Source organism: Mercenaria mercenaria, chromosome 18, assembly GCF_021730395.1.
Source record: "Mercenaria mercenaria strain notata chromosome 18, MADL_Memer_1, whole genome shotgun sequence".
NCBI classification, from domain to species: Eukaryota; Metazoa; Mollusca; class Bivalvia; order Venerida; family Veneridae; genus Mercenaria; species Mercenaria mercenaria.
In genome coordinates, this window is record NC_069378.1 from 41,585,670 (window position 1) to 41,613,089 (window position 27,420).

At 33.9% G+C, this 27,420-nt stretch overlaps 2 protein-coding genes across 3 annotated transcripts; both read right to left on the reverse strand.

Annotated features, from left to right (window-relative positions):
• Positions 1-977: 977 nt before the first annotated feature.
• LOC123539289 (lactose-binding lectin l-2-like) lies at positions 978-5,595 on the reverse strand. Its single transcript, XM_045323857.2, has 6 exons — positions 5,461-5,595; positions 4,960-5,060; positions 3,510-3,600; positions 2,970-3,056; positions 1,433-1,559; positions 978-1,067 (listed from the first exon to the last, which is right to left on the reverse strand). Exons 1-6 carry the CDS (start codon positions 5,516-5,518, stop codon positions 1,040-1,042), a joined length of 492 nt encoding a protein of 163 aa, XP_045179792.2. The 5' UTR covers positions 5,519-5,595; the 3' UTR covers positions 978-1,039.
• A 4,560-nt stretch (positions 5,596-10,155) lies between these two features.
• LOC128550763 (kelch-like protein 8) lies at positions 10,156-18,920 on the reverse strand. 2 transcript variants are annotated; one of them, XM_053530509.1, is made up of 4 exons: positions 18,790-18,920; positions 18,324-18,418; positions 14,559-14,940; positions 10,156-12,763 (listed from the first exon to the last, which is right to left on the reverse strand). In XM_053530509.1, exons 3-4 carry the CDS (start codon positions 14,867-14,869, stop codon positions 11,602-11,604), a joined length of 1,473 nt encoding a protein of 490 aa, XP_053386484.1. In that variant the 5' UTR covers positions 14,870-14,940; positions 18,324-18,418; positions 18,790-18,920; the 3' UTR covers positions 10,156-11,601. The 2 variants fall into 2 exon arrangements, with proteins under 2 accessions (XP_053386484.1, XP_053386483.1); XM_053530508.1 differs by lacking the exons at positions 18,324-18,418; positions 18,790-18,920 and adding an exon at positions 17,294-17,430.
• Between the last annotated feature and the right edge of the window lie 8,500 nt (positions 18,921-27,420).

The following is a 27,420-nucleotide window of genomic DNA, read 5'->3' on the forward strand; positions in this document are numbered from 1 at the left end:
GTTTGATATGTCACAATTAAAAATAGGATTCGTACACTATTATTTACAAAAATATACCAAGTAACTTTAAAAAACTACGAACTTGCCTTCACCCTTATTATGGAAGCCTTGGAGGGACATTTTACTTCCGTATTTTCCTACTTTGAACTTCTGACTTCAGAACTTATCTCTTGGAAGTTCTCGACTTCTTACTTACAACTTCTAACTTTCGCATTTCTGGCTTCTAACTACATGACTTCTGACTTCCGACTTCCACCTTGCCTTGCCAACTTCTTACTTCTATCTTTATCACTTCCAATTTCTAACTGCATTGCTTCTTGCTATTGACTTCCAATTCCTACACCTCTAATGCATAACTTGCGAACTTCGTCCTAACAGTTTCCACACTTTTTACTTCTTACCTTTTGCCTTCTGACTTATGACTTCCAACTTCCATACTTCTTACATCAAACTTCCCCACTTCTAGTCTCTAACTTCCTGATTTCTGACGTGTAATTGCCACACTTTTTACTTCCAACTTCAACTTCTAAGTTATAACTTCCTGATTTCTGACTTTTAATATCTACCTTTCTAAATTCTCATTTCTATTCCAACTTCCAGCTTCTGATTTCCAACTTCTGCACATCTGACTTCTAACTTCCTAACTTCTGGCTTCAAACTTCAAAATTTCTGACTTCCAACTTTCCAACTTCCTACTTCTATACTAAGAAGTAAGGAGTGTGGAAGCTGGAAGTCGGAAGTCAGAAAGTGAGAAATTAGACATGAGGATGTTGGAAGTAAGAAGTTTGGAAGTAGAAAATCAGTCGGAAGTCAGGAAGTAAGTAGTCAGGATTGCGGAAGTTAGAAGTAGGGAACTTGGAATTATGGTAGCCATGTGGTCAAGTGTCCCTCCAGGGCTTCCGTACTTTATAATACATGTTTGGCAAGCTTTCATCTGGGTACTTGTTGGCGAGGGTCCCCGCAAGAAGTACATGAACTAATGCTATCAAACATTTATTACTTTTACAGTGTTAAAAAAGTTGAAACTAATTGATTCACTCTAACCAACTATATCCACTTCCCCAGACCTAAAGAAAAGAAGAAAAAACTTTAAATAATTCAAACGGATTCGGTAATTTTATGCATACTAATTAATGTACATATATGTATGAAATTCAAATATTTGTTAGATAAATTCGTCCGTTCAGTATATGTCAAAATTGAAGATGTTTGTTTAAATGATATAAATTTCGAATAAAAAGCGTTTTGGTTTTTATCTGAAATGCGTTGATCCTGTAATCTAATCTCGTGGCATCAAACTTTTCCAAATTGTAGCAAAATTCAAGGTAGTCCTCCCTATGTGTCTTATAATACTGAACTATTTCTGTCTTTGGGGCACTTTCCTCCATAACTTGAGGATGTTATCGAATCAAAGTATGAGAAGAGGAATTACTCAATCTCGCATATCGGTTCCCATGAACTGATGCATGATACATCAAGCCATCTGTAGTCCTGATTGTAGGCGAGAATCGCACAGTCTTCTTCGCCTCCGGCCGAGTTTGGTTCGCCCGGATTCCAGTCTAAAATCAAACGCTTACACTTGAATTACAATAGATTTCATTTACATCCTGAAATATTTTTACTGGAAAGAAAACAAGATATAAAACCGCTGACTGTATTTCAATTTTGCGACAGTTACATCTTCACTACACTGTCTTGCTTAATTGTAGTTCATAATAGAAGCGGGAAAATGTTTATGTTAAAAAACACTAATAGTCACTGTCTTTATAAGACCCAGTGATTTTAAAGCAGTGAACCACTGCCGTGAATAACAGGAATGCCACTGAATAAATATGCATGATATAAACATTGTACAACATTATATATTCTCATTGTGTATATCTCAATCAACAACAGGGCGGGTACATGTGCAGTCGGTTGGTAATTACCAACAGACATATTAATCCTTCTGATTGTTTTTCGTATACTTTTGTCTTTATCGTACTTCCGGAATGGACTAACTATAGCACATGTGCAATGATTTCAAACAAGTGGTAATTATGAAAATATAGCATAATTTTTACAATCCTATTTTTTTACCCAACATGTGGTCAATGATAAATTAAGTATTTTAAGGATATGAAACTAGATAAATGAGTCGTCTAATACATGTTAAGTATATATTAAAAAAACATTCATCAAAACTTCAAAATGTCTCTAGGTAATTTCAGTTATTGGCAAAATTTCTTACTAAGTCCTGAGCTTTGACCGATAAGCTTTTATGAAAATTGCATTAAAAACAACTCGAAACTTTATAAGTCGTAATTCTATTTTAATTTCAAATACAAAAAAAAACACGCTATATTCCTGAATCAGTTATAATACGTACAATAGAATTTGATGCAGTATGTTTAGGTCTTTTGTCACATCATCTCAAACGTAATGACAACGCTTAATACTGACTACTTAAAAGTACATAAATAGTGCATGAATTCGAAGTAGCTAGGTCATAACCAACCGCTAATGTTTACATGCAAACAAATGTTAAGGAGTTTAGTACGGAAGCTTTGAAAAAGGGAGCTTCGCTGAAGGTATTCATAAGAAGTATTATACTGAATGTTTTGTATTTTTACACATTATTCAACGATTGAAATTAACTGAAAATGTAACAAATGATCTAATTTAAAATGCCATGATAAGACAAGCTTTGATTTGTGCACTTGATGTGTGTAGATCCAAATACATGGTATTAACATTTTCTTGTATTTCGGAACAAACGTGATATGCATGTTCGTCTAAATTATTTAAGCATAAACTTCTGCAATCTTTGCACAATGAACAATAAGTCCGTAATATTATTATTTTGACTCTATGCTCTCATTGATGGTAAATTCAATCAATCAGTTGGTAATTACTGTTTTCAATTTTTGTAGGTGTTGTTCTTGATTAATATGATACAGACGCGTCGTAGAGAATCAAGTATCCCTAACCTGTGTATGTCGCATCTGTGTTTGTGGAATACCATTTCCAAATTCCTTCTACCATCTCGTCAGTTAGACCTAACCAGTGGTGCTCGTCTAGAAAAGATGTTGTTATGCTAAATGATAGAATTGTTTTATTGCAAAAACAACATGATATGCTGTATGTTATGTAAAATGGTAAGTATTTTTGTTTCTATCAAACTCATCTGTAGAATATCTTCCTTCTTGATCAAAAGTAAAACTCAAATATATACATATATTTGTCGAAAAGTACGTAATAAAATGTTTGGTATATTCCAAAATTCTACAATAAATACCCAGAGAATCAAAGCTGTTACATAGTTAGGATTAGGACTCTGAATTTATTCTAATAACTAAACTAATAAACCTAGCTGAACATGTGTTAAAAATCTCATGAAATTTATAGAAAGACCAAAAAAATATTTTGAAACATTTTTCAATACTTCATAAACCTATTGTGTAGGCTCAGCTTGCATACCTTTGAAAACAGCCTAAACCTTAAAGTTCGTAATATTGCAAATCAGTTACCTTTCAGACCGCGTAGATAGTCTCTGATAAAAAGATTTTCAGCTTTTGTCTCTATGGTAACGAGATTACCTCCGTGTTGCCGACAGTAATGCTTGAATAATTATGTTTGGAGTGTGTACAATACTGAAGGGCTAAACTTTTTACACATTTACGGTCAAACTTTGTTCGCTTGAACTCAGATAATATCGTACACCACCCGAACTCATCGTCAGGTCCGGCAAATTATCTATATTATGTATATATTTTATGGCTCGAAATGCCGATAACTCGAAAAACATTTGCCTGTCCCTTCGAATTCGAGCGAACAAGGTTCAACTGTATACGTACATATGAGCCGTGCCATGAGAAAACCAACATAGTGGGTTTGCGACCAGCATGGATCCAGACCAGCCTGCGCATCCGCGCAGTCTGGTCAGGATCCATGCTGTTCGCTAGCAGTTTCTCCAATTCCAATAGGCTTTAAAAGTGAACAGCATGGATCCTGACCAGACTGCGCAGATGCGCAGGCTGGTCTGGATCCATGCTGGTCGCAAACCATCTATGTTGGTTTTCTCATGGCGCGGCTCAATTATATCTTCCGTACAAATAATCAACAATTTGAAGCAGATTTGATTATAATGACGGGTTAAACTATATGTCGAAAAATATCCAAGTAACTATTTGTATATCAGGCCAATATTGGCAAACCCATACATGTTTGTGATCTTGGCAACCATTATTCGGCAGAAACTGTCCAAAGTTTTACGTTAACTGTAGGACCGATATTGCTTAGTTAGTATAGTAATGTTTTTCAATTACATGTATGATACAACCGCGACAACATTTCTTTTTGATACTTTTAAATTGGCCGGCAAGTATTTTGACCGAAGACATACGGAAATTTGAAAAATTACTTATTTCATTTAAATAAGTAGTGTGTTAGTCGTTCTTATTCTTGGTTTACAATATATACCAAAAGCTACATTATTAAGGCATTGCGGATTGAGCAGAAAGCTAAGCTTATTTGAAGCTTATTTGAAACTCTCTCCTTTCTTGTTCTTGTTACATGTTCATTCCCTGTAATTCATCAGTAAAACATCGTTTGGCAATCGTATTGAGAGCAAAAGTGACGAGAAATTTTAGACTAGAACGATCACATACATGCAGGAATCTAGTCTATATTACATTTTTACCATGTTTAACAAATTTATAAGAAGATAGCGCAGAAGAATAAAAAACAATCGACAAAGTAATAGCAGTCTCGGCTTGATGGTGTAGGTCATGAAAAATAACGGTAAGGTGGGGGCATCGTTTAGTTCTTACATATTTCTCACGGATCATTTTTGTTTTTCCTTCAATTTAATTTCCAAAAATAGCGATTAACCATTAGACCTTTCATTATACAAAAAAAATGTTGCGATAAATAAGAATGAAATGATAGAATGGCAGAATGTTTTTTTATTTATTTTACCTCGGCCTCAGTGAAGGTCGACGCGTGGTTTCGTGCAAACAAGTAACATGAATTGTGATATGCCATCCAGCCATCTTTGCAATTTGTTCCTGTGACCACTCCTACGGTCGACAAAATCAAAGGTAAGAATGCATTTTTAACAAAATCTAAATTTTTCAATATGTTACTGGAAATATTACAGAATACCATTTACATCATCTCTAAAATGTTGTATGCAGTCAAGATTTCTGAAGCGTTTGTAATTATACGCAACGCATTTGTTACGTTTTATTTAACATTTTAAAAGCCATGCAGTCGGAATGACGTCATACATACGATTCCGGCATCATGAGAAAACGTTTGACAATCTATATTTTTCTAGTTCTATATTTTATTTTATTTATTTGCTAATATATTATACATTACCGTATATGCAGAATGATTTGTGTTTTCTTACAAGAAATGCTGTATATATAATCGTGATTAAACAATTTTGAATAATGTAATCAAATAAAGCCTTACCGTAATATATGAAAGAAATAACAACTTGTAGCACAACCATTGTTTTAGTATTGACCATTTTTCTCTGTTATATTAATACATATACATAGACGTCCCTAACTTATCTGTGAACATTCCCGTTTCAACGCCGATAAAGAGGTCATTTTACTTTTCATTAAGTTCATATTCTATTTATCAGTGAAAATTCTTTAGTACTGTCGTCAACTTTTATTCTTTAAGAAATAACCACAGAAGTAGTGATAGTCAAATTCATGTCAAGCAAAGAGAAAGAATCTTTTTAAATCTCTTTTGAGTTAAATCTGTCTCATTTATTGTACCACAACTGACTATCAATGACCATAAATCTTGGACATTAGTCTGACGGATGGACATGCGGAGTATCAACGAGAGTAAATCTCGAAATGGTTTTCAGAGGCCCCGAATTCGAGTTCAAGTCTGGCTGCTTATATTTTTTATTCTGTTACGACTGCATCATTACAGCTACAGCTATTATTGAGATCCAAATCCATTTTATATATCTGTAATACACTAATAGTAAGCTAACTCGTTGAAAGAAAATATATTGCAATATAGTCAATGACTTTACAAACACTGCATCATTATATGGTAATTATTTGTATTTAAATATTCCGATGTTCAATTATCTTTATTAACTGAATCTGATCCAATATCATAGTTTCTTTTGTTATGCTTGTACCGTTATCGTTACCGCCTGTGCAGGTGTAAATAGCACTGTATTGAAAGCCAAACAAAATTCACAACTTACATATTAAAGTCGATTACAAACTCGTCAACCACCATTTTGCATCCAAAATTCGGACTTTTATATCCATCCCCAAGAAAAATGATCGCGGTTATTCTTCCTCATTTGTATTTTTTTATTAATCTTGGTTAGTATATTTGAATTTTTTATTTACTAAATGTAATTTTTATGACTCAGGGTTTAGTATCGTTTTTCAAGGTGTTTCAGAAGATTAATATACATGAATCAATCTGTATAGTATTATTGTACTTTAATCATTGCTTTGATATTGAAAAGTTATATCAAATTTAAAACAGGCTAGAGTCTTTCCAGTAAGTTTTGCCTCAAATGCGGAGAATTAAATGTTGTTGTTTTTTTGTTTTTTTGGGTGGAGGGGTGGGGGGGGGGGGGTCGTGAACGGCTAATTGTAAATATTGAGGTCGTGTTTGCATTTTTATCTCATAACTGTTTCAAGAACGTAGGTCGTTCTTTCGCTTAAAGTCAATGTTGAAGAGAGGGATGGGACAGCATATACCTACAAGCATTGTAAATGGCCGTATGACAATTTCAATTTGTAATCGACTTTGCACTCAAAACATTTCTTCTTTTGTTGTTCACTTACTTTCAAGAACAACGCGGCTATTTAATATATAATTTATGTAAATAAAATGTATTTACCAGGAATTTTAGCACCAGATTTGAACTTGTAAACAAGAGCATAGAGTGACGGGTGTCGGTTACAATGTATATCAAGTCATTTCAATGTCAATATGTTGATACGTAACATACAAAGCAATTCTAAGATTATGTCGAGGACTTGTGAGAAGGATTATAATTGGACAGTATTCGATTAACCTTACCTATTATTAAGGACTGTTAAAAAATAACCATTTGACCATTCAATTTTTTTTTCAACAAAAAAGCCAATGACATACCTATACGGGAGGTGTTATCTGATCTGTATTATATTGAAACAAATGTTCGCTTTGAGATACGTTACAATAATAAATCAGGCTTCAAAGCTAAGACATAGACAAAAGATGTATTAATAGTTTAGGAGCTCAGTATCTTCGATAGTTTTTTTTTTTAATTTTATAGTCTGCTTCCAGGATTCTGCATTATCATAGACTACAGGGACTGCCTTACTAAAACTACAAGATTTATTTCCAGATGTTTAAAAATTGGTTTGTACTATCAAATATAATCTCCTGGACTATGACATATTATTTTATTTTAAAAATTGTGAATAAGGCCAGTCTATATCTAATGTCCAGTATCATGATGATATTACAATCAGTTCTCTTAGAAAATCTCTAAAATAGACTGGCGTCTGTCACTATTACATAAAATAAACGAAACATTACAAAATCTGAAATTTTGTGAGACAAATTCTTTATAAACATTGATATTATTCTACAAAACCATTGTCAATTTACTTATATATGTATTGAATTCCGGAAAGGGACTGCATGAAGTTCGTTTGTTGACAAATCCAATCTCAGTTACAGTATTGCATTGAAACAATACTCCGTCCCATGCGAACTAATCAAGCTTAACGGTCTTCCGTTTCTTGCGATAATTGTCACTTTTTCTGATATTGCATACCGTTCATTGCCTTTATGTTTCACCTTAAAGGATCATAGCCTCATCGAATGTTTTATTAACGGTTTTGGCCAAAGAAATAATTGTTACCTTTTATCGTTTGCTATTATATGACTGCATATTCTCTATATAGCTTCCAGGAACTTGCCCTTTTTGTTGACTTGTGAAATGTTGAAGTGATGAATTCTGCAATGTTCCGCAAATTTGCTCTGCGATTTCAGGAAAAAAACAGTGTTAAACGTTTCGAGAGAAAGTCCTTACTTGGCTGACGACTGTCTTTGTGTCGGTAAACTGACGTTTGGGATAATCCAAGTGATGGACTCAATAACAGTAGTCGGTTGCAAGTCGTTTTTTTATGTTTCTTGAATTTGAATTGCACCGATACTATTTCTATGGCACTGTAATCCAACTTTTTGATGAATATTGTGCTAATAAACTGAAAGAAGCTCATTTACTACATTTTCATACTCTTACATGGAAAGTTAATCTTTAAAAGTCCATTCGCTATGCTTTCTAGCTTGTCAAATATTTCGCAGGTAAAACTTAGAATTTTCGGAACCGAAGTGCATGTAAGATATATGTAAGATATAAAATATTATGATAATGAAGACAGTTCAATGAACAAAGTAACTTTATTTTAAGGTGACATTTTAAGAGTCCATAGTGTACACTCAACTTGTTTCCAATATTGCCCTCCATGAAAATGCAAATAAACAAATATATAAATATATATAAACAAATCTACAACACTAAACAAAACTCAATTTGTGATGCTAAGGGATTTTTAGTAGAAGTATAAATCAGTGAAATTTATTTAGCATACATGTACACCCATCTATTTAAAAGCTGAACAAAACAAAGTGCATATCGTTCACCCACCTCTTTGTGCTATTGTATAGAAGTGGCCAGGGCACAACAAACAATATGTAAACTACTATTCCGATTTTATAATACTATGATATAAGTAGCATAAAGGATTATGAAGGCCAGTTTTAGCTGAAGAAATTATCGTTGCAAAACTTGGCAGCAAAAGAAACTTTAAGCAGAAAATTTGCAAAATTTTAGATGTACTTAATAGCGAAAATTCTCAGTAAATCCGCCTGCTTCTTTTATAACACATCATGCGAATTACGAGCAGAATAGTTTCGCAATGCGTTACTATTTGGCAAAGTTTTAGTTATTGTATCATTTGCCCGTAAAATAAAAATAAATCTTTTGTCTTAAACTAAATATTTAGCGGCAAGTAGCAACAATGTGTCAAAGCCTTATACAAGCATTCGATTGTATGTTTTTTTTTTTTGTTTTGTTTTGTTTTTTTTTTCTTATTTTTCAAGACCAGTTACGCTAAGGCCAGGATGTTTCACATACTTTAAGCGGACGATTGACTTTGAACATGTTTTCATTTGTCAACTCGTCAAAAACAAATGCTAAAGTTGTTTCCACTTCTTTTTTAAACTTGTCTTTAGGTTACCACAAACCGCATCTAATGTACGTGAACAAATGAAATTACAAAGTTATTTAAATAACAAGTTATCTAAACTTCTGGACTAAGTTATAATATCTATAACATTCCTGAAATCAGGAAATCAGTGGCGCATTAGTTAGCTTGTTTGACTACAACGCCAGCGGTTCGGTTCGATTCCCGGTCGCAGATGATACTCCGACTTGTGTTCAGTGCTTGGTGATTTACTTAAATTGGTACTGTTTTCAGCAGTATCGGCCTTGACTGGATGCTGGGGAGGTAAATATGACACCTGCTGTGTGCTCGGTTAGAAATAAGTTTGTTCCATTTATTCCAGATGGGGACTTTCGTCGACTATCACTATTAAACATAATTACTGTTTTCTGAAGTATTGGCATTCTGAATGACTAAACCAATTTTGTTTAGGGTTTATCTTAGGTTATCTTTAATTATTCTTTGTATAGGTATAGAATATTCTAGACATTTTTGTTCAAAACTTAATTGGCATTATTGCTTTTTGGCATGCAACAATACGTGTGCAATATCAAAGAGTTTGCGCGTAACGGAGTATAACTGCAGAACATGCGTCTTAACGTTATATATCAAACACGTGTCAGAAAAGTTTGTTTCGCATTTTCCTATTCTTACGGGAGTTTTCCCCGTATTACATGTACCAACTTTCTTTACTACCATAACCTGTTGTTCGATTACAGCAACCACTCTTACTATTTTAAACCTGGTCTTTAGGTAACCATTTTTCAAGCCGAGTCTAAAACCTTTGATTAACTCCGAATTACTCGCCTTTCACCAAATTGAATGAAGTTAGGTTATAAAATAATGCATGTGCCCGCCTATCAATCTCCGGATTGATATTTCGGTTCTTCCCAGAGTTACCACTGAGCCTTGGGAATTGACATATGACCTGAATTGTACCGGAATTACTTGAAACTCATTCAAACATAAAACATCAACAACTACAATTCTAGGACTGCACAGGTTTATTCATATAAGAAGGAACATAACATAAACAATAACTAGAAAGTTGCAAAGCGATTTTGTGTATTGAAATATTGCCAGGTTCTGAAAGCTAAGTCTAACCCTACAATTGAAATATCCTCTATTACAAAACCTTAGTTCCGTAGATTTGATTTTTGAATCAAAATAACCAACAAGAGTAAATGTGAAATCGATATTGCTCGTGCACATTCACATGTGTAATCCAGTTTGATTAAACAGTTCAACCAGAAGTAATGGCGTAACGTCATTTATAACGTAGATTCTAACATGATTTGATTTCCAGTTGAAGAAAGAAAGATCAAGCTCTGTATATTCTGCGATAAACAACGGTTGACGCGCGGACCGGTAAGCGAGCATTATGACGTCAATTATGGCGTCAAATTGCCGCATGACGTCCGATACATTACTCCTCGTGTAATTGAAGTTCAGCATAATATTTATTAAAATATAGCAATGATCATGTCAGAATGAAAACAATCAATGGCTTCTTGTGATTTATCGTCTAATTTACCACTGTTCATCGTTCAGATGCTTCAGTATTTAACCACTCGGGCTAACGCCCTCGTGGTTCAATTCCTACGCATCTGAACTCTGAACCGTGGTAAATCAGACGATAAACCACTCGAAGGCCTTAATTATTTGTTAAATAAAGCCTGGATTCGGCGTACGGAATGAATTATTGGCAACCGGTGAGTAAATTATTTAAACGGCAAAGGTACTATCTTTCTAAAGTTATAATATGACGTGTTCAATAATTCAAAAAAAAGTCTTAAAATCAGCTTGAATGCGCGGATCTATTTAGTCATGGACAGTTATCTCAGAAACTAGCACACATACCATTACATGTTATTTCACCATGTATTTACGACTGTGAAAAGTTTCATTAAAATCTACATTGCATAAAATTCTATTCGCGAAAATGTTTTCAAAATTATGATGTTCTCATAAACTCCCATTATAAAAATGTGTGTAAGGTCAAAACTTTCAAATCAAAGATGACATTGTGTCAAAGCTCAGTAACAATAAAACGAAATATATATAGACGAACAAGCTGTACACTAAAACTGACTGGATACTACACCCGACAGACGAAGACAAATAAGAATGTTATAATTGATGAAGGTTGTAATGCATATAAAATCGGTTTCATCCAATGAAACATCAAATAAGATTGTTGTGAGTTGTATTTTTCTAAGATTATATTAACACCTATTACACACGTTAGGTTCTACTCCTTTTAGGTGATCATATCAAAAAATATCACTACTGCCATGTCATATTTTTTCTACAGTATCGCCTCCTTCAGTATTAACTAGAATCAACAAATACGTGGACCCTCAGTCTTCCTATTGGGAAAATTATCTATCCAAACACTTTTAATGCAATTAACATGATTTGAACTGTAGTGAAAGTTAATGCATGTATGACTTGCAAGCTTGTTTGAAAAGGCACCTGTGTAAACTGCTCCTTGACCCGTGTTATTAAAACTTGGATCACAGATAGCTTCTAAATGAATGCTAGAACGCTCAGAAGAATATTTCATTTTAAATTTCAGTGTGTAAGGAGTATCTCTCTTTGGTAACAGGAGTGATTCCGATAACTCTACTGACATGTTCTTCTGTTGATTCACATGAAATGTTTTCTCAAACTTGATATCTTCTATATAGAACATACACTCTAAAGTGATTTCAACAGTTGTGTCTTTTTTGTAAGAGTATTTAGCAGATCGATATGTACCTTTATTTTCATCTTCCAATAAAAGTGGTTCAATGTTTTGCAAGGAAAGCCCACGAATTGCACAATCTCTCGAAACTTTGGCTATAAGCGTACATTCTATTTCGTTTTCGAATGATTTTCCCAATCCGTCATTATCTGGAACTGGTGGAACAATCACATATATTCTTCGTTTCACTCGTTTACAAACACGGTGACATGGAACCGCGTCGCCTTCTTTATTATTTATATTTTCAATGATATTTTCCATTTCTTGCATTGTGTAGAAACCTTTGCCCTTCACACATTTCAAAAACTCCAGATTCTCAAGCGCCGGAAGTCGCAAGTAATAAAATGCTTCACCAAGGGTATTACGTATGGTTTTCCCATTGGCTGTCAGATCATTGTGTGCACACTGACGCTCAGTCCATTCAATAGCTTTGTTAAATACATATGTCTCATCCTCGAAAAAAGTATCACCTTTCAGAATGTAGGTCAAGCAGGTATTCGAGATTCGAAGGAAACCATCTGAATCTAGTACTTGTTTAGCGTTGTCATCAATAGAAACACATGCAGCGTCCCTTAACTCGGTTAGGTTATACAACAACGCTAATTCTAATAGTTCGCAAGCGTTGTCAGGTCGTAAACAAGTAGTCAAAAATCTTGCGCAGTAGTTTACTAAACATGAAATTTGGTACAAATGTGCCAGCTCCATGACTTTTGGTGCGGTAGTTTCCTCCAGAGTAGTCTCATCACTGTAAATATACCTGTGATAAAAAGAGGTTCATTTGATTGTTTAAGACATTAGTGTAAAGACCATATAACACTCTAATAAAATGTAATAATGTACTACTTTCTATAGTAGTAATGTACAAGAACGGTATTTTGCCTTTTTTAATGTTGACATTTTATTGCGAAACGATTTAAAACCCATGAATAATTACCGTTGACGCGTATTATTCTGCACACATTTCTTATACCACCGAGTGAAGCAGTAAAGGTACGTGAGTAGATATTCAAGGGTGAAATTTCTTTCTACTCCACTCCCATATTATATAAGTGAATATGAATTAAGCAAAGTGGATGTTAGGCAGTGTACATCTATATAAACTTGCATACCAAAGAAATAGTTATAGTTTCTATAAATTACAAGAGAGAGTTTGTCGCTATTTTTGTCAAATAACATACATAATTACCAAAGCTCCCTATGCTCAGTCAAAAAGAAAGTGTTCAAAGGGTTTAGACAACCATTTAAGAAAATACAAAGTTTACACATACGCATATTTTGGTACCACATTAAAGTTTATTTTATGGTACATATGATGGCATTGATATTTTTATGTATTTTGCAGAAGAACGTAAGATAGAGCTCAATTTTGAAAGTCGTAGCTTTGACAGAAAGTAACAAGAAAGCCGTAGGATAGGTTTAACACAGCGATTTTTTCCTAAAACTAGCTAATATCTTAATATCTAGTGTGATCGCCTCTTCGACGTAAAATCGCTAATAAGCGAGACTGCATTGACCTGACGTAACGTCTGATGACGTCATCTGTAATCTTGTACAGTACATATCTACATTCTATTCTGTGCATTTTCAACATCATGCTTTAGAGGGATTACAATCTGGCGAATACGCGGGCCATGGCAAAACATGAACGATTTGTACTGCAAAAAAAATGGGCAACTACATGGCACCTCCGGACCATGCATGATACTACCACTAACAAAACGGTCACGTTCAAGATAGTTATTAGCAGACCTCCTTAATTTTTCTTCAATAGTAAACACGAGTCCATCTGTCTGCAAAATTTTAAAAGAAGTTTTAGTCGTCGCTAAAAGCTCTCTTACCCACAGCGCACGTGTCAAGCGTATATGACGCAACGTCACAAGCAGGCGTAACCTGCGATTACGTCCGGTTATGATACTTCAAACAAACGGTCACCTTGGTCTATTCGGAACTCCGTCGGCCCGCAAACGGTTCAATACTGTTTACATGCTGACACCAAGCTGAACTGCAGTACTCGACGCCGTTTAGAAACTTGACGTAACTGCGTAAAGATTAACTGTCTTGCCTAGCCGTTGTTACCACCGGTCTACCTGACGTGGACCTGTCAGAAATGTCTCTAAGTTGTTGAATTGAATATTGAGGCTTGAAAGTGTATTCTTATGACAATTCAACTGCCGTGCAATGTCATGAACGGAAGTTCAAGACGCCAGCAGTACAGCCCCTACAGTTTCTTTTGTTTGCTAAGGCGGAGCATCGCTATTTGTGATAAAGTTTGTAATAGTATGTGTTTTCTTGTTGGAAGGAACGTCCACGTTGGCATAACAAGAAATAACGCCAATTTACAGGACAATGAAAAGGTCAAAATGACCTCAACTGAGTGCAAGTAAATTGTATTAGTGCTGAAAATCTGACAAACATCGGCAGATTGGTTACAAATTACAAGAGAGAGTCATGCACACTTTCTTTTCTAACTGAGTATATATTGAATGCTATTCCTTATACCAGGAAGCAATTTTCAAGAAAAGATTTCTAAATCAAATGACCATAATGATTACCGCAACACTAAATCCAATATCTTTGACTGAGTGGTAAGTAGATCGAATTCTGCTTTGCTCTCTGAACACTGACCAAAAAACATTCCCTGAAAAAACGGACTTCTTGCTGCAAGGACTATTTTGTGCGCACGAATTCTGTCCGCTTTGTCATCTTCCTCATGGTCTTGACATCTGAACGTTACATCTGTCCACATATTGTTGATATATAAATGAAGCATACATGTCCCGAGCTTCTGTTCAGTCTGCCAGTACAATGTGTTATCATTTGCTTTATGTTCTGTCAAATTGTTTGGACTCGATGATTCCTCCATCTTCTCAATTTCCTTATTTCCCTGTCTCTGGTAGATATTTAACTTAAGTTATCGGTGCTTGAACAAAGATTCTGAAATTAAATCAATTTCATGATTGATGTAACTTTATACATTATAATAAAGATGCCCAAACGGACTATTATAAGACTTTTTGGTAATGGAATTCTTCTACAAAATGTCGTAAGAATAGTATGTATGCTCAAACACCTATGAAACAGTTCCTAAATGTTTCTGAAAAAAACTATGAAGAATTAAATGTAAGTTTTATTAGATTTTCTGGTCCTTTGGAACAATGGAATTCATTTAATATTTATGTACAATGGAATTTCGTTTAAGCAAGCCGGTGCTAGGGATGGGGGCCGTCAGTGGCGTTGCATATGTCATTTCTCATACACAGAAAAATAATTTTTCTTGGTTCCGCTCTCTGCTTCCAAAAGATCTTCTTATAGGTTATATTAAGTCATTTTGTTTGCATACACTCAGTTCCAAAAGAAAGTGTGCCCTTAGTTTTCTGTTATTTTTTCTCGGTTATTTTCATGAACACTTATAATGTTTGGTACCAAAATTTAAATCAGTTCGTAAACAAATTGGTGTGCATTTTAGATTTTGAGTTATACCTGAGAGTTAGTGTATGAAAAAATGAAACAAAAACGTCGGGGAATTTTTTGAAATATTTAAACTTAAAAAGTGCACACTTTCTTTTGGAACTGAGTATATGTCAACTTCAGTTAAACCTGTAGTAAGCAGACAGTCAAGGAATCAACGCAATCTGGCTGCTTAAAACAAGTTGAAATTAGAACAAAATATCCATTTGGAAAGTTACCTGATTGGATGCTTAAGGCAATTGGTTGTTTGAAACAGGTGGCCGCAAGGCAGGCTGAACTATATATGATCTATTGAGCGATTAGACTTATATGTCAATTTAAAGATTTTTCAAACTGATGTATAAGAGAGAAATGTAAACACAAGTTTACAAAAAGTTGACATTTTAATCAAACACCACAAACGAGTTTTAATATGGAATTGTACTCTAACTGTTACGCAATAAATGAAATAGAAAGCAATTTCTATTCAGATAAAGTTGAATTACAGATTTATTTGTAACAGTTTACATGCAGTTGCGTTGTCACGAAGACACGTTTTATCAAATTTCTGTCGCATGCGACATTAAAGTATTCCGTATCTTCTTTAAATAAATGTTATGCATCAAAGGCCTTTAATACGGTTATTGATAACAATTTAAGATACTTAAGTTTATCCATGGACAAGTGTACAAATGTTTTGCGCTGTCATTTAACATTTCAAAGATAACTGTTTTCAAAAGATATCCAGTTCATTTAAATATCCGAGTCATCAAAACCTCAATCTTTTTATCTGTGACATTCCTCGACCACAGTTATCTATTAAGTATTTGACAAATTAAGCAATTAATTCAAGTTTTGACATTCTGAATGTTTGAACCGATATCAATATCTTAGGCTATCTTTATAATCTGTTTGTCAGCTATAGAATATATATTTTTGTTCAAAATTTAATTTGCATTGTTGCTTCTTTTGCCAAGCGAATAAAACTATTGTAACAAGGAATTGGCATGTAACGGGGTACAGTTGCTGACCATACGTCTTAATGTTATGTATCAAATACATGTGCAAATCGCTCTGAACAGATAAGTTTAATTCACATTTTCCTGTCTTTACATGCGCAACCATTGATACCAACTCTGTTTTCTATTACGGCCTGTTGCTTCAATCACAGCAACCCACTTTTCTATCCCAACTGACTGAGCTTTTGATGTAAATCATTTCTTCTAATAATTACATGCAGACGCAACAAGCAGACGCACCATGTAATACCAACTGTCTTTACTATGCTTACAAGTTATACCAGTCCCTTTTCATATTATAATTGACGCAACTGTTTCATATAAATATCAATTTGTCCTATATTTACATGCGAAACACACCATACCAGCTCTTTGACTATACTAACCTACCAAACTTTCCCCCACCTTTTTGAATATTGAGGCAGATGATTAAACAAATACTTCTCTAACATTTACATGTACAATCCTTGATACCTACTCCTTTTTACTATACTTACAAATAATACAGACCTGCTTGGCTGAAATGGGATATTGTCCGCCTTCCGGTCTCGGGTTTAATTACTTTTCTCAGGTCAACAATATCCCTTATCACCCTCTCTCTCTCTATATATATATATATTCCTATTCTAATTGTACGTAGATGTATCTATAAATTTACAGACACAATACGTAACACAATATTATTGAAAAGGTTCTAAAATCAATTTTTATTTGTCTTGTTACTGTACATCTCACTGGTTTGAACATAAAACTACCCCTGTCAAAATAATCATTTGGTCAAACTAATACCTAAAATAATGACAAAATAAAATCATACTGACATGTGTTTAAGTTTAATATTTCCCTTGAATCCTGTCCGATAAATCTTCTAAAAACTGTTTAGTATGTTGCTAAAGGCGATACATGCAGGAATGAAATTAAAGTATATAAATCAGTAAGTAGAACGAGTTTTATCTCATTTATTGATTTAAGTTAATCAACCTTGCAAGATCGTCTTGTCGATTTGCGGCAACGATTTGTAGTGATCAACACATATATCACAGTGGGTTTCAAATTTCTTATTGATCACATAACACTTTAATGTATGCTTATCATCTATTAAAAGAATTACATTGTCAGATTTGCCTGTGAATAGTCGGTCCATTCAATTCGCTCTATTCATTGAAGTTACATTAAATTATTTTTTTTTGTTTTTTTTTTTTTTGTTTTTTTTTTATATATTTTCATCGAATGGTATACTGAAATATGTTTTTCTTTTAAATTTCATGAGATGGAAATAATAACCTGATACAAAAAAGATTGAAAACGTCTTTAACAACAACGTTACATTTTCCTTACATCCGAAGTTTAGTATTTCGAAAAACGTTAGCTTTGCAGCATCAGCGAGGATAGTTAATATAAAAGTGTAGTTGTAAAAGTTGTGTACAACAAGCATTCTTCATGTTTTGACATTTTGTTTTATTTGCTGGCGTGAAACGGCCTATTGAGCATTGTCCCTTTGCAGAAGCTTGAATGCCGTGTACTCGAATACAAACCAGAAAGGGGTTGCGATCATTGTGAAGCTTTTCATTTTGTTTGGAGCAGGACGAATATCGAGAGATTTTGTAGGTGTATAATATGATTTCCTCCTCAGAAGCAAGTCCACATTATGAAATATTTGGACCTCAATATTCAAATGATCGAGTAGGGGTCTCCGTGACCGAGTGGTTTTTAAAGTTTGCTTGGTTGCCTTCTTTACTTCTGTAGATTTATTTGTACACGTCTTAACGCAAAAAAAATCATTTAATTCTTAAAATATATTATAATAATTATACACTATCACAAATGCTTGAGTTAGTTCATTTCTCTTACCTCGGTGAAGGATGATGCGTGGTTTCGTGAAAACCAGAAACATGAATTGTTATATCTCACCAAGCTGTCTTGGCAATTAGGTCCAGTGACCAGTCCTGCAAGCAGAAATATTATTGATAGAAATATTACTAAAGCTTAGTCACACCACCACCAGAATGGTTTTACTTTATAAGATTATCATTTTAGGACATACAAAATTTTTAACGTATTTTACAGAAATGGCGTGATTAAATGTAAATGTATTGTGACACAGTGCTATTCATCTTGTACACAGTGTTCAGTTCAGTGAAGTAATTAAATGTTTTAAATGTAAAACGGTGCTTAAATTCATCATATATGCAGAACAGATTGAATTAAAATGGTATTTACATTTAAGTATTTAAACATATGACTGCCAACATTCGCAAGATATTGCCTACAATAATTAACTAAACAATTACCGTAATATGCAATTAACAAAACATACTTAGCACAGTCTTTGCCTTTATTTCGAGTATTAGTAAGTCCTTTCAGACTACACTAGTTTATTTTTTTAAGTTCCTAACTTTACATCCTGGACATATCAATGCTGGTGACGTACGAAGAAATAATATCGTCACTCGATATAGATATTTGTTTTTAGATGGAATGCTTTGGAATAGATCAAAACTTAAGATTTTTATCAAGAAGGCATTGTAAGAAGTTTTTGTTAATATTTAAATGCCAAACTACCATGCATTTCTTGGTTTTGGCAAATTCAGATAAAATTCTAACCTAAGTAATTTACCTTCAAAATGCTTAGCGTGTCCAACATTGTTGTAGGCATTTTAAAAGAATGCAATATAGTGGATCTTTTGAATTTTTTAACAAAGTCTGTCTTCAAATTTCTTTAAAGAAAATTTAATGTCACTGGAAAAAATGGTATTTAAATATCATTTCATCGTATTGTTTTGACAACGTTCCTAAATCTTGTTAAATATACTAAAACATTGATATAAATTCTGTTAGCAATTAAGGAATTAAGGAAGTTAAGACTTATTTTATACACACTTAATCAAAGGAGTGAAAGTGCTGGAAGATCGATTGTCTCTGAACAACACAGATTGTACATAAAACTATATATCTGTATATATCAGGAAAACCGGTAAAAGATAATAATCGAGAGATGTAACAAAATTGAACTGCAAAAATGTAAAAGTTTGCCCAACTATTAAAGTCATATAAAATGTGAGGGTTTTGACCCTAGATGCCACTATTAAATAAAAATGTTTCACACCATCACAATCAATTTGAAAGATTTTTAACCGATCTCAGTTCTATATTATTCTCTGAATCCGAATCAACTATTTGTCTGACTTCTCGAACGTTTTTCTTTCTTTTTCAGCTTAATAAAATCTTATTGATGCTTTTATCAAAATCGCTACAAATTATCTTATACCGCGTTGAAGGTTTTGTGTTCACTGACATTCGGGTCCATGCTAGTTATCCCGTCCTTTTATATTCTGGGACCTCCAGTGCCTTTTTAACTGGCGCTTAACATTTTCACTTAACGAATTGAAACTGATGACTGATCTATCCGAACGCCACTTTTCACAGAATGGTATTACAATTATTACAATTCATGAGTATATATAATAGAGTACCGAAATTAATTCTTTCACCTCTTCGGTTACATTCTGCATCTTCTGTTCATCTGCCTAACGATAACAGTACTTTTTAAGACATACACCATCGATCAGTCTTTCTCCACTTAAGCTACATTCTGTTCAATCAGTTTATATTCCATGTACTAGTTTAAACTATCCAGCTGTTTTTCGTAATAATCTACGTATTTGTCTATCACCTTTAACTTCTACTATACTGAAAAAAAATATAAAATTAAACATACAAATTTTCCACAGAGATGTAGAGAGTACCGTTCTATTAACAAATGCAATTCTAAGAGGTGCGGTTGTTGCAATCATTTATCGCACAGGTCTACAATTACCTCAAACGTTAACGGCAGAACTTTTAATGTGGTACTTAATTCTGACGTTGATTGAAATGCGTCCCACATGATATATGTACTGATTTGAAACGCATCCAATTGTGGTATTCAATATGTTGGCCAAACGGGGCGTTCTTTAAAAATTCGTTTCCGTGAACATTCATACAAAATGCGTAGTCGGAACAAGTTTACTACATTTTTATACCAACACTTTCGTAAATCTGGCCATACATTTGATCAGGTAACAATGCAACCAGTAGAGCAAATCGTATATGATATTAATTCCACATCTAGTTTTAAAATTAAAGCCAGACATGTAGCAGAATTCAAATGGATTAAAAATTTACAGTCACCGTTTCCGTTGGGCTTAAATGATAATACTCATCAGGACGGTAATATCTCTAAAAACCCTAATATCGATATCTTTTCTATTTTAAATATTAGGAAACGTAAATCCAGGTCTCATGGAATTAGACGAAATGGTAATGTTAAACGCAAATCTAAAGTCAATATATCTGTTGCTGACCTCGATTTAATTCTTTCAAACTCTGGTAGACATTCAATGCTTTCTCGTCTTTCATCTTTATCTGTACAGTCTCTTAAAAAGCTGGACGAGGAAGCGGACCAGTATGTTATTCAAACAGATCCGTTTTACACTGTATCATATCTTATTCAAAGTTACACACAACATGTTCTCCGTCCACATATTGACATCCAATCTGACCATGAGAGACATTTTCTTAAAATATATTTCATGAACAAAGGTATTGACTTCATCGATGTACCTAGTATATTTCGGGATAAACGTGTCATTGATTCTGTGCCTAAATATTTCAGAAACTCCGAAGTGCCTATTATCTGTTATAAATATAAAACACCTGTAAGAAATGTTATTTTCAATTTCAATAAAATTGTTTCCGACTTAGATGTTCAAACAAATACTCCTTCTTACTGCGAATGTAAAAACTCAAAATTTTTGTATTCTGATGCAGGTCATGTCATCACTGGTAATTTTATATTATTAAAGACAAACGTATTCGTAATTTATTTTTTAAAGGACCTAAATATAGAATTTCTTCAACTATTGATTTTAATGCTTGTCGTGGTCACATTGCAGAATCCATTGAAACCTTCTGTGTTAAATGGTGTCGTCGTGAGAACGCTGATCCCAATGCATTAACGTCTTGGAAACGAAATATTTTTAACATTGTTGATTCTCGAATAAAATTTTATCAAACTAATGTACACCTACTTCCACCAAAACCAAAGTTTACTTTAAGACATTTGAAAAAGGAAATCCAAGAATTTCATTCTAAGTATGTCTAAGCCTGGCAGACAAGGCGGCCAACAATATTATCATCATTTGACGCCTGCATTATATTAATGTTTTACAAAACGAACTAAATAGCACTAAAACTTATACATTGAGTCCTTCTGTTGAAAACAAGTTGGTTACTGATCACATCACTGATGTTTCTAATTTAAAAGTTCGTATAGACGATCAACAAATTAAACTACCGACCATGTACTGGATTCCTAAATTGCATAAACAACCATATAAAGCTCGCTTTATCGCTAATTCAAGCTCTTGTACAACTACAAATATTTCAAAACTATTAACATCATGTCTAACTGCTGTAAAAGCCCACGTGGAAAGATACTGCGATAAAGTATACGAAAACTCTGGTTAACACTTATTTTGGTCGATTAAAAATTCTGGCGAAATCCTGGATAAGTTGAAAGTTAATAATTACAAGGTATCTACAGTCAGTACATACGATTTTTCTACTTTGTATACCACTTTACCACATAACTTAATAAATGACAAATTAACTGCCCTAATTCAAAAGACTTTTGCCAGAGAGAATGCTACATTTATCGCTTGCAATTTTGATAAAGCTTTTTTTACTAGCAATATTATTAAACATTATACTATGTGGACCTGTGACGAAGTTTGTAAAGCCCTTTCCTTTTTATTGAACAACATTTACATCAGGTTTGGGAATGCAGTTTTTAGACAAGTTGTTGGTTTTCCCATGGGAACAAATTGTGCACCCCTTGTCGCAGATTTGTTTTTATATTGTTATGAAAGAGACTTTATGTTGAGCCTTTCTCCAGATGCGCAAGCAGATATTATAACTGCATTTAATAATACATCACGCTATCTGGATGATATTCTTAATATGGATAATCCGTTTTTTGGTCATTTGGTGGGTACTATTTATCCTAGGGAGCTTCACTTAATTAAAACTAACAATTCGGATACTGATGCTTCATTTTTAGATTTACATCTCTCTATTTATGACAATATTATGCATACCAAAATTTATGACAAGAGGGATGATTTTAATTTTAGTATTGTAAATTTTCCCCATTTGGATGGGGATGTACCTCAGGCTACATCTTATGGGGTATATATTTCTCAATTAATTCGGTTTGCCAGAGCGTGTAGTCATGTCAAGCATTTCAATGAACGTAATCAATATATTACAAGTAAACTTCTTCAGCAAGGCTACCGTTATTACAAATTGCGTAAATATTTTACTAAATTTTATTATCGTAATTCTGATTTAGTTTTAAAATTCAATAGTAATTTAAAGACACTTCTGCGAGAAGGTATTTCTAAACCCGTTTTTTATGGGGATGTGGTTTACAAACTTCGTAAGATCTTGGGTCATGGTAATTTTCCAAATGTATTTGAAAAGATTATCAAACGTTTTATTAAAAGAGGTTACAACCCAACTGTTTTGAGACATACCGCATGTTTAGTGTTCAACCCGTTTACAATTGGACAGTACGCTTCCCTCTTTGATTGCGTCTGACGGAAGAGGGGGAGGACTCTATGATGAGCAGTTTTTAAATCCTACCAGGACTGAACTGTTTTGATATTTGTCTTCTTTCCTGTTTCGTCGGGCCCTTAAGGGTGTTTCTCTTGTTGCTCTGTCTTCTGAAAAGGCATTGAGTACATACGTTTTTGGTTCTTAAGGTTTGCTTTTTATATATTTATACACGAGCAGTTTTGTGTTTTACATGCCATGCCTTTTTGTTTCCATTACATGTGTTAGAGATTCACCTGGAGGGGATTACTTTTATTTACACTGTCCCATGTCTTTGGAACATGGTGGGGGTAAGAGTGAGGTTGGGTGCGCACCATTAACCGGTTTAAGCTCCCCAGTGGTGTTTTTGCCACTGACCGTTCGAAGGCGGTGCCCCACTGTGTTCCTTTGTTTTGTTCGTTTTGTCCTTGTGTGTTGACTTTGTGTGCGCGCGTGTGTGTATGCTTATTGTTCGTCTTGTCCTTATGTGTTGGTTTTGAGTGTGTGTGTGTGTGTGTTTGTGTTGTTCGTTTTGTCCTGATGTGTAAGCTTTGTGTGGTGTGTGTGTGTTTGTGTGTGGTTACAATTTATTCTAGCTGTAATCTTCAAATAACGTCTTAAAGACCAGAACAGTGATCCTAATGATTTTTTGGGGTTTAGTAGGGAAAGGGTTTAGCTCAAGGGCCCTGAAACATGAAAACCCTTTTCGGGGGGTCCATTTTGGAACAAATTAACCCCTGAAAACCTTTAAAATTGGGAAGGGCCAATTTGAGACCCCCTTTTTATTTTAAATTTAGGTCAAAGCGAGCGCCGATGGCCCCAGGGCATGGAAAAAAATTTTCCCATTACAAATTGAGAACCACTTGACACCGAAACCCTTTACACCCAGGTGATTGGCCCCTTTTTTGTAGTTTTGTTTTCCCCTCCCTTGACCACAGGGGGCCCCGGAAAATTGAAAAACTTTTCCCAAAAAAAAATGCTTAGAAAATCCTATTGTTTTCAATCGCTTAGCCAAATTTTTATGGTTTCTTTGGGTCCTCCCCCTTTTTTTTTTCTTTTTTCCGGGGGAGGGCATTTGCTTTTTTTAAAAAAAGCATATCTATATATAATAGAATTGTTGGGGGGAGGCCCCTCACGGTGTTACATGGCCCAAAAACCCCTTTACGAAAAAGAAACCCAACCAAAACCCATTTTTCTTTCATTTTTCTTGGTTGTATTTTTTGCTTTAAAGGATTTTCTTTTTAAACTTTAAAATTTTAGATATTTTTGCACCCTTTCAAATGTAACAATATACATGTTTTAAAAACGGTTTTTCTTTTATGAAATAAAAATTAGAAATTTCCAATTGAGGGCTAGCGAGGATGGCACAAAGGGAATAATCCCAAAGAAGCGGGAATGGAAATTTTTTAAAAATTTGATTAAACACCAGTTAAAAGGAAAATTTTTTTACAAAATTTTTTTCAATTAATGAAAAGAAAAGCCCAAAATTTTTAAGGTAAAGGTAAAAAATTTTTCATTCTTCCCTGCAATGGGCGTTTTTTAACCCAAGGGAAGTTTGAACAAATTTTTATTGCATGCCGCCCTTTTTGTATCGTAAAACTTCCCCTTTTTTAAAAATGGTTTTGCCTTTAAAAAGCCTTTATACACTGCAATTGATACCCAAAAATTTAAAATTTCCCTGAACAAGTGGGTTTTTTTGTATTCGCTGACATTTTAAATAGTTATGAATTTCAAAGACAAAAGTTAAACCCCCCTTATTTGAATAACTGAATTTTTCCCAAAACCCCGGGTCTTTTGAAAAAATGTTTTTGCTATTTTATGAGTTTTTAATGTTAAATTTTTTCCCGGGGTTTATGGTAGGTTAAAATTTTTAAAAATTCTGCTTTTTTGTTTCGAAAATCTTAGTAAAAAGGTTTTTTTTTAAAATTAAAAAAAGGGATTATTTCCTTTTTTTACAAAATAAACAAAACCCGTGCAATATCAAAGAATTTGAAGTGTGTACAGCCAAAGGACACAGGTCTTTGTTTGTTTGTTTATGTGTTTTGGGTTTAACGTCGTTTTTCAACAGTATTTCAGTTATGTAACGGCGGGCAGTTAACCTAACCAGTGTTCCTGGATGCTGTACCACTATACAAACCTGTTCTCCGCAAAGAACTGTCAACAAACGAATATGAATCAGAGGTAGAGGACAATTGATTTCAGACTCAATGTCTTTTATCAAATCGTTTTGGAGAACATACGCCTCGCCCGGGGGTCGAACTCGCGACCCCGCGATCCGTAAATGTGTGCTCTCCCTACTGAGCTAAGCGGGCGTGCAGAACACAAGTCTAGCATATTAAAGAAGTGTCGGAGAAAGGACAACCGTAAGCTAATTAGCTTTCTGTCCAATTCCGTTACCACTGTTATTGTAAATCATTCATGAATTTACTTAAGTTAGATATGTTTAAAACCAAAGAAGTGTGCAAATCCCTGAATAGATAAATTTGATGCGCATTTTCCTATCCTTACGGACGCAAACCATGATGTAAACTTTCTTTACTTTAAGAACTTGTTGTTTTGATTAAAGCAACCCTCTTTCCTATTCTAGCTGAAGAAGTTTTTTATATAAATAATTTCTTTCTATAATTACAGGCAAGAAGCAACCCGTTATACCAACTCTCCAATTATTATACCCATCCCTGTCCCAATTCTAATGGACCCAACTGTTTGGTAGGGACAGGGGACAATAAATTTGAAAAAATACACAAAATTGAGTTGATACCTGTACAATATTAAAAATACAACTGTGAGCAATGTCAGGGAAAGTGAAGAGCGAGTGTACTACATGTACGTAGCACTTCATCATGTGACATTTTCAGCCTGCCGATTCCGTTGTTTCATTCATTGGGTGATTGCGATACTAAAGTTCCATTTTTGCGCTTGTTAATACTCACTTGTCTTAAGATATTGGATTAAATATCAAATCACGAAGATAGGCGTATCAAATGTTTCTGTGTGTGAAAAAAATATAACATTTTGTAGTTAAACGGCATGCATTTATTCACAGTTTGACTGAAACCTTCCGTAGCACAATGGATTTCTAATTCATATAGATATCTGAGACTATAAATTATTTACAGTTAGAATGAAAGTTATCAAATACAGTGAGTGTGTGAGGGAAATGGGTGGGGTTAAATGCGTCATATTTCATACGGATATGTTTATCTATATCCAAATTTAGATGCACACATGTTACACCAACAAGTTCATATAATGAAATTTAACTATTAACAATGCTTGCTTGTGTAATGCTGCAGACAGTTTATTCAAGTCATATCTAGCTATTATACATACAGTAATTTAAAACTGCTAATGCAAATTCATGTTGCCTTCTACAACAGTATCCCAATTAATGACACTATCATATTTTATTTGTAGCAGGCTTCCCGTATTAGATTTTGGAAAAAAACTGTACTCTTAAATGTAAAGAATATTCTAGTTTGTGTGATGATGTTTAAATGAAAGGAAAATCAGATAACAACAGTCACTCTAATTTCATCCTCATATTTGTGTTTTCTTGCATTATAACAGGTATTCATTGCAACAGGGGCTTTTGCTACACCCTGTCCATTTTGATTTATAAATACAATGTCTTTAACTAATTGATAATATAATTAAGATGAATGTCGTCATAAGCATGTATTTGGATAAATATACTATTTCTTTTTAAAAATGACCGCATTTTACGATTTAAGAATTAGATGTATAAAAAAGACGATTTTCTACCTATAACTGCATTTGAAAATTATGCTTTTCATATATAAAAAATCAATACTTGATTAAATCTTTAAAGGAGTTTACAAATATAAATTTCCATGTCTTAGCTAGAAAAAAACAGGTTCGTTTGAAGGCTAGATTGAATACGTACGGATACACTTACTGAAATATAGCAGCCATTTTGAAATACAAAATGGCTGCCACATTGATGGCCGAAAAATGTTACCAATGGAATTCTTAAAAGGTATCAAATAAGCTGTCATAAAATCATAACTTTTCAAAATATAGGAAAGAAATCCACATGATTACAATTCGCCACAGACTATTCTCACTGACCTCTATGAATCTGTAAAGAATCAAGTCAATTCGAGTTATGCCCCGAACAAGATTTTCTAAAAAGGGAAGATAATTCAAAAATGGAGCTATCAAGAGTTATGGTTCATTGTCACTACACTCCCTCATACTGACAAAGTATCAAGTCAATATCTTACACAGTATTCGAGTTATACCCCAGACAAGGTCTTCAAAAAAGGGAGATAATTGAAAAATAGGACCGCCT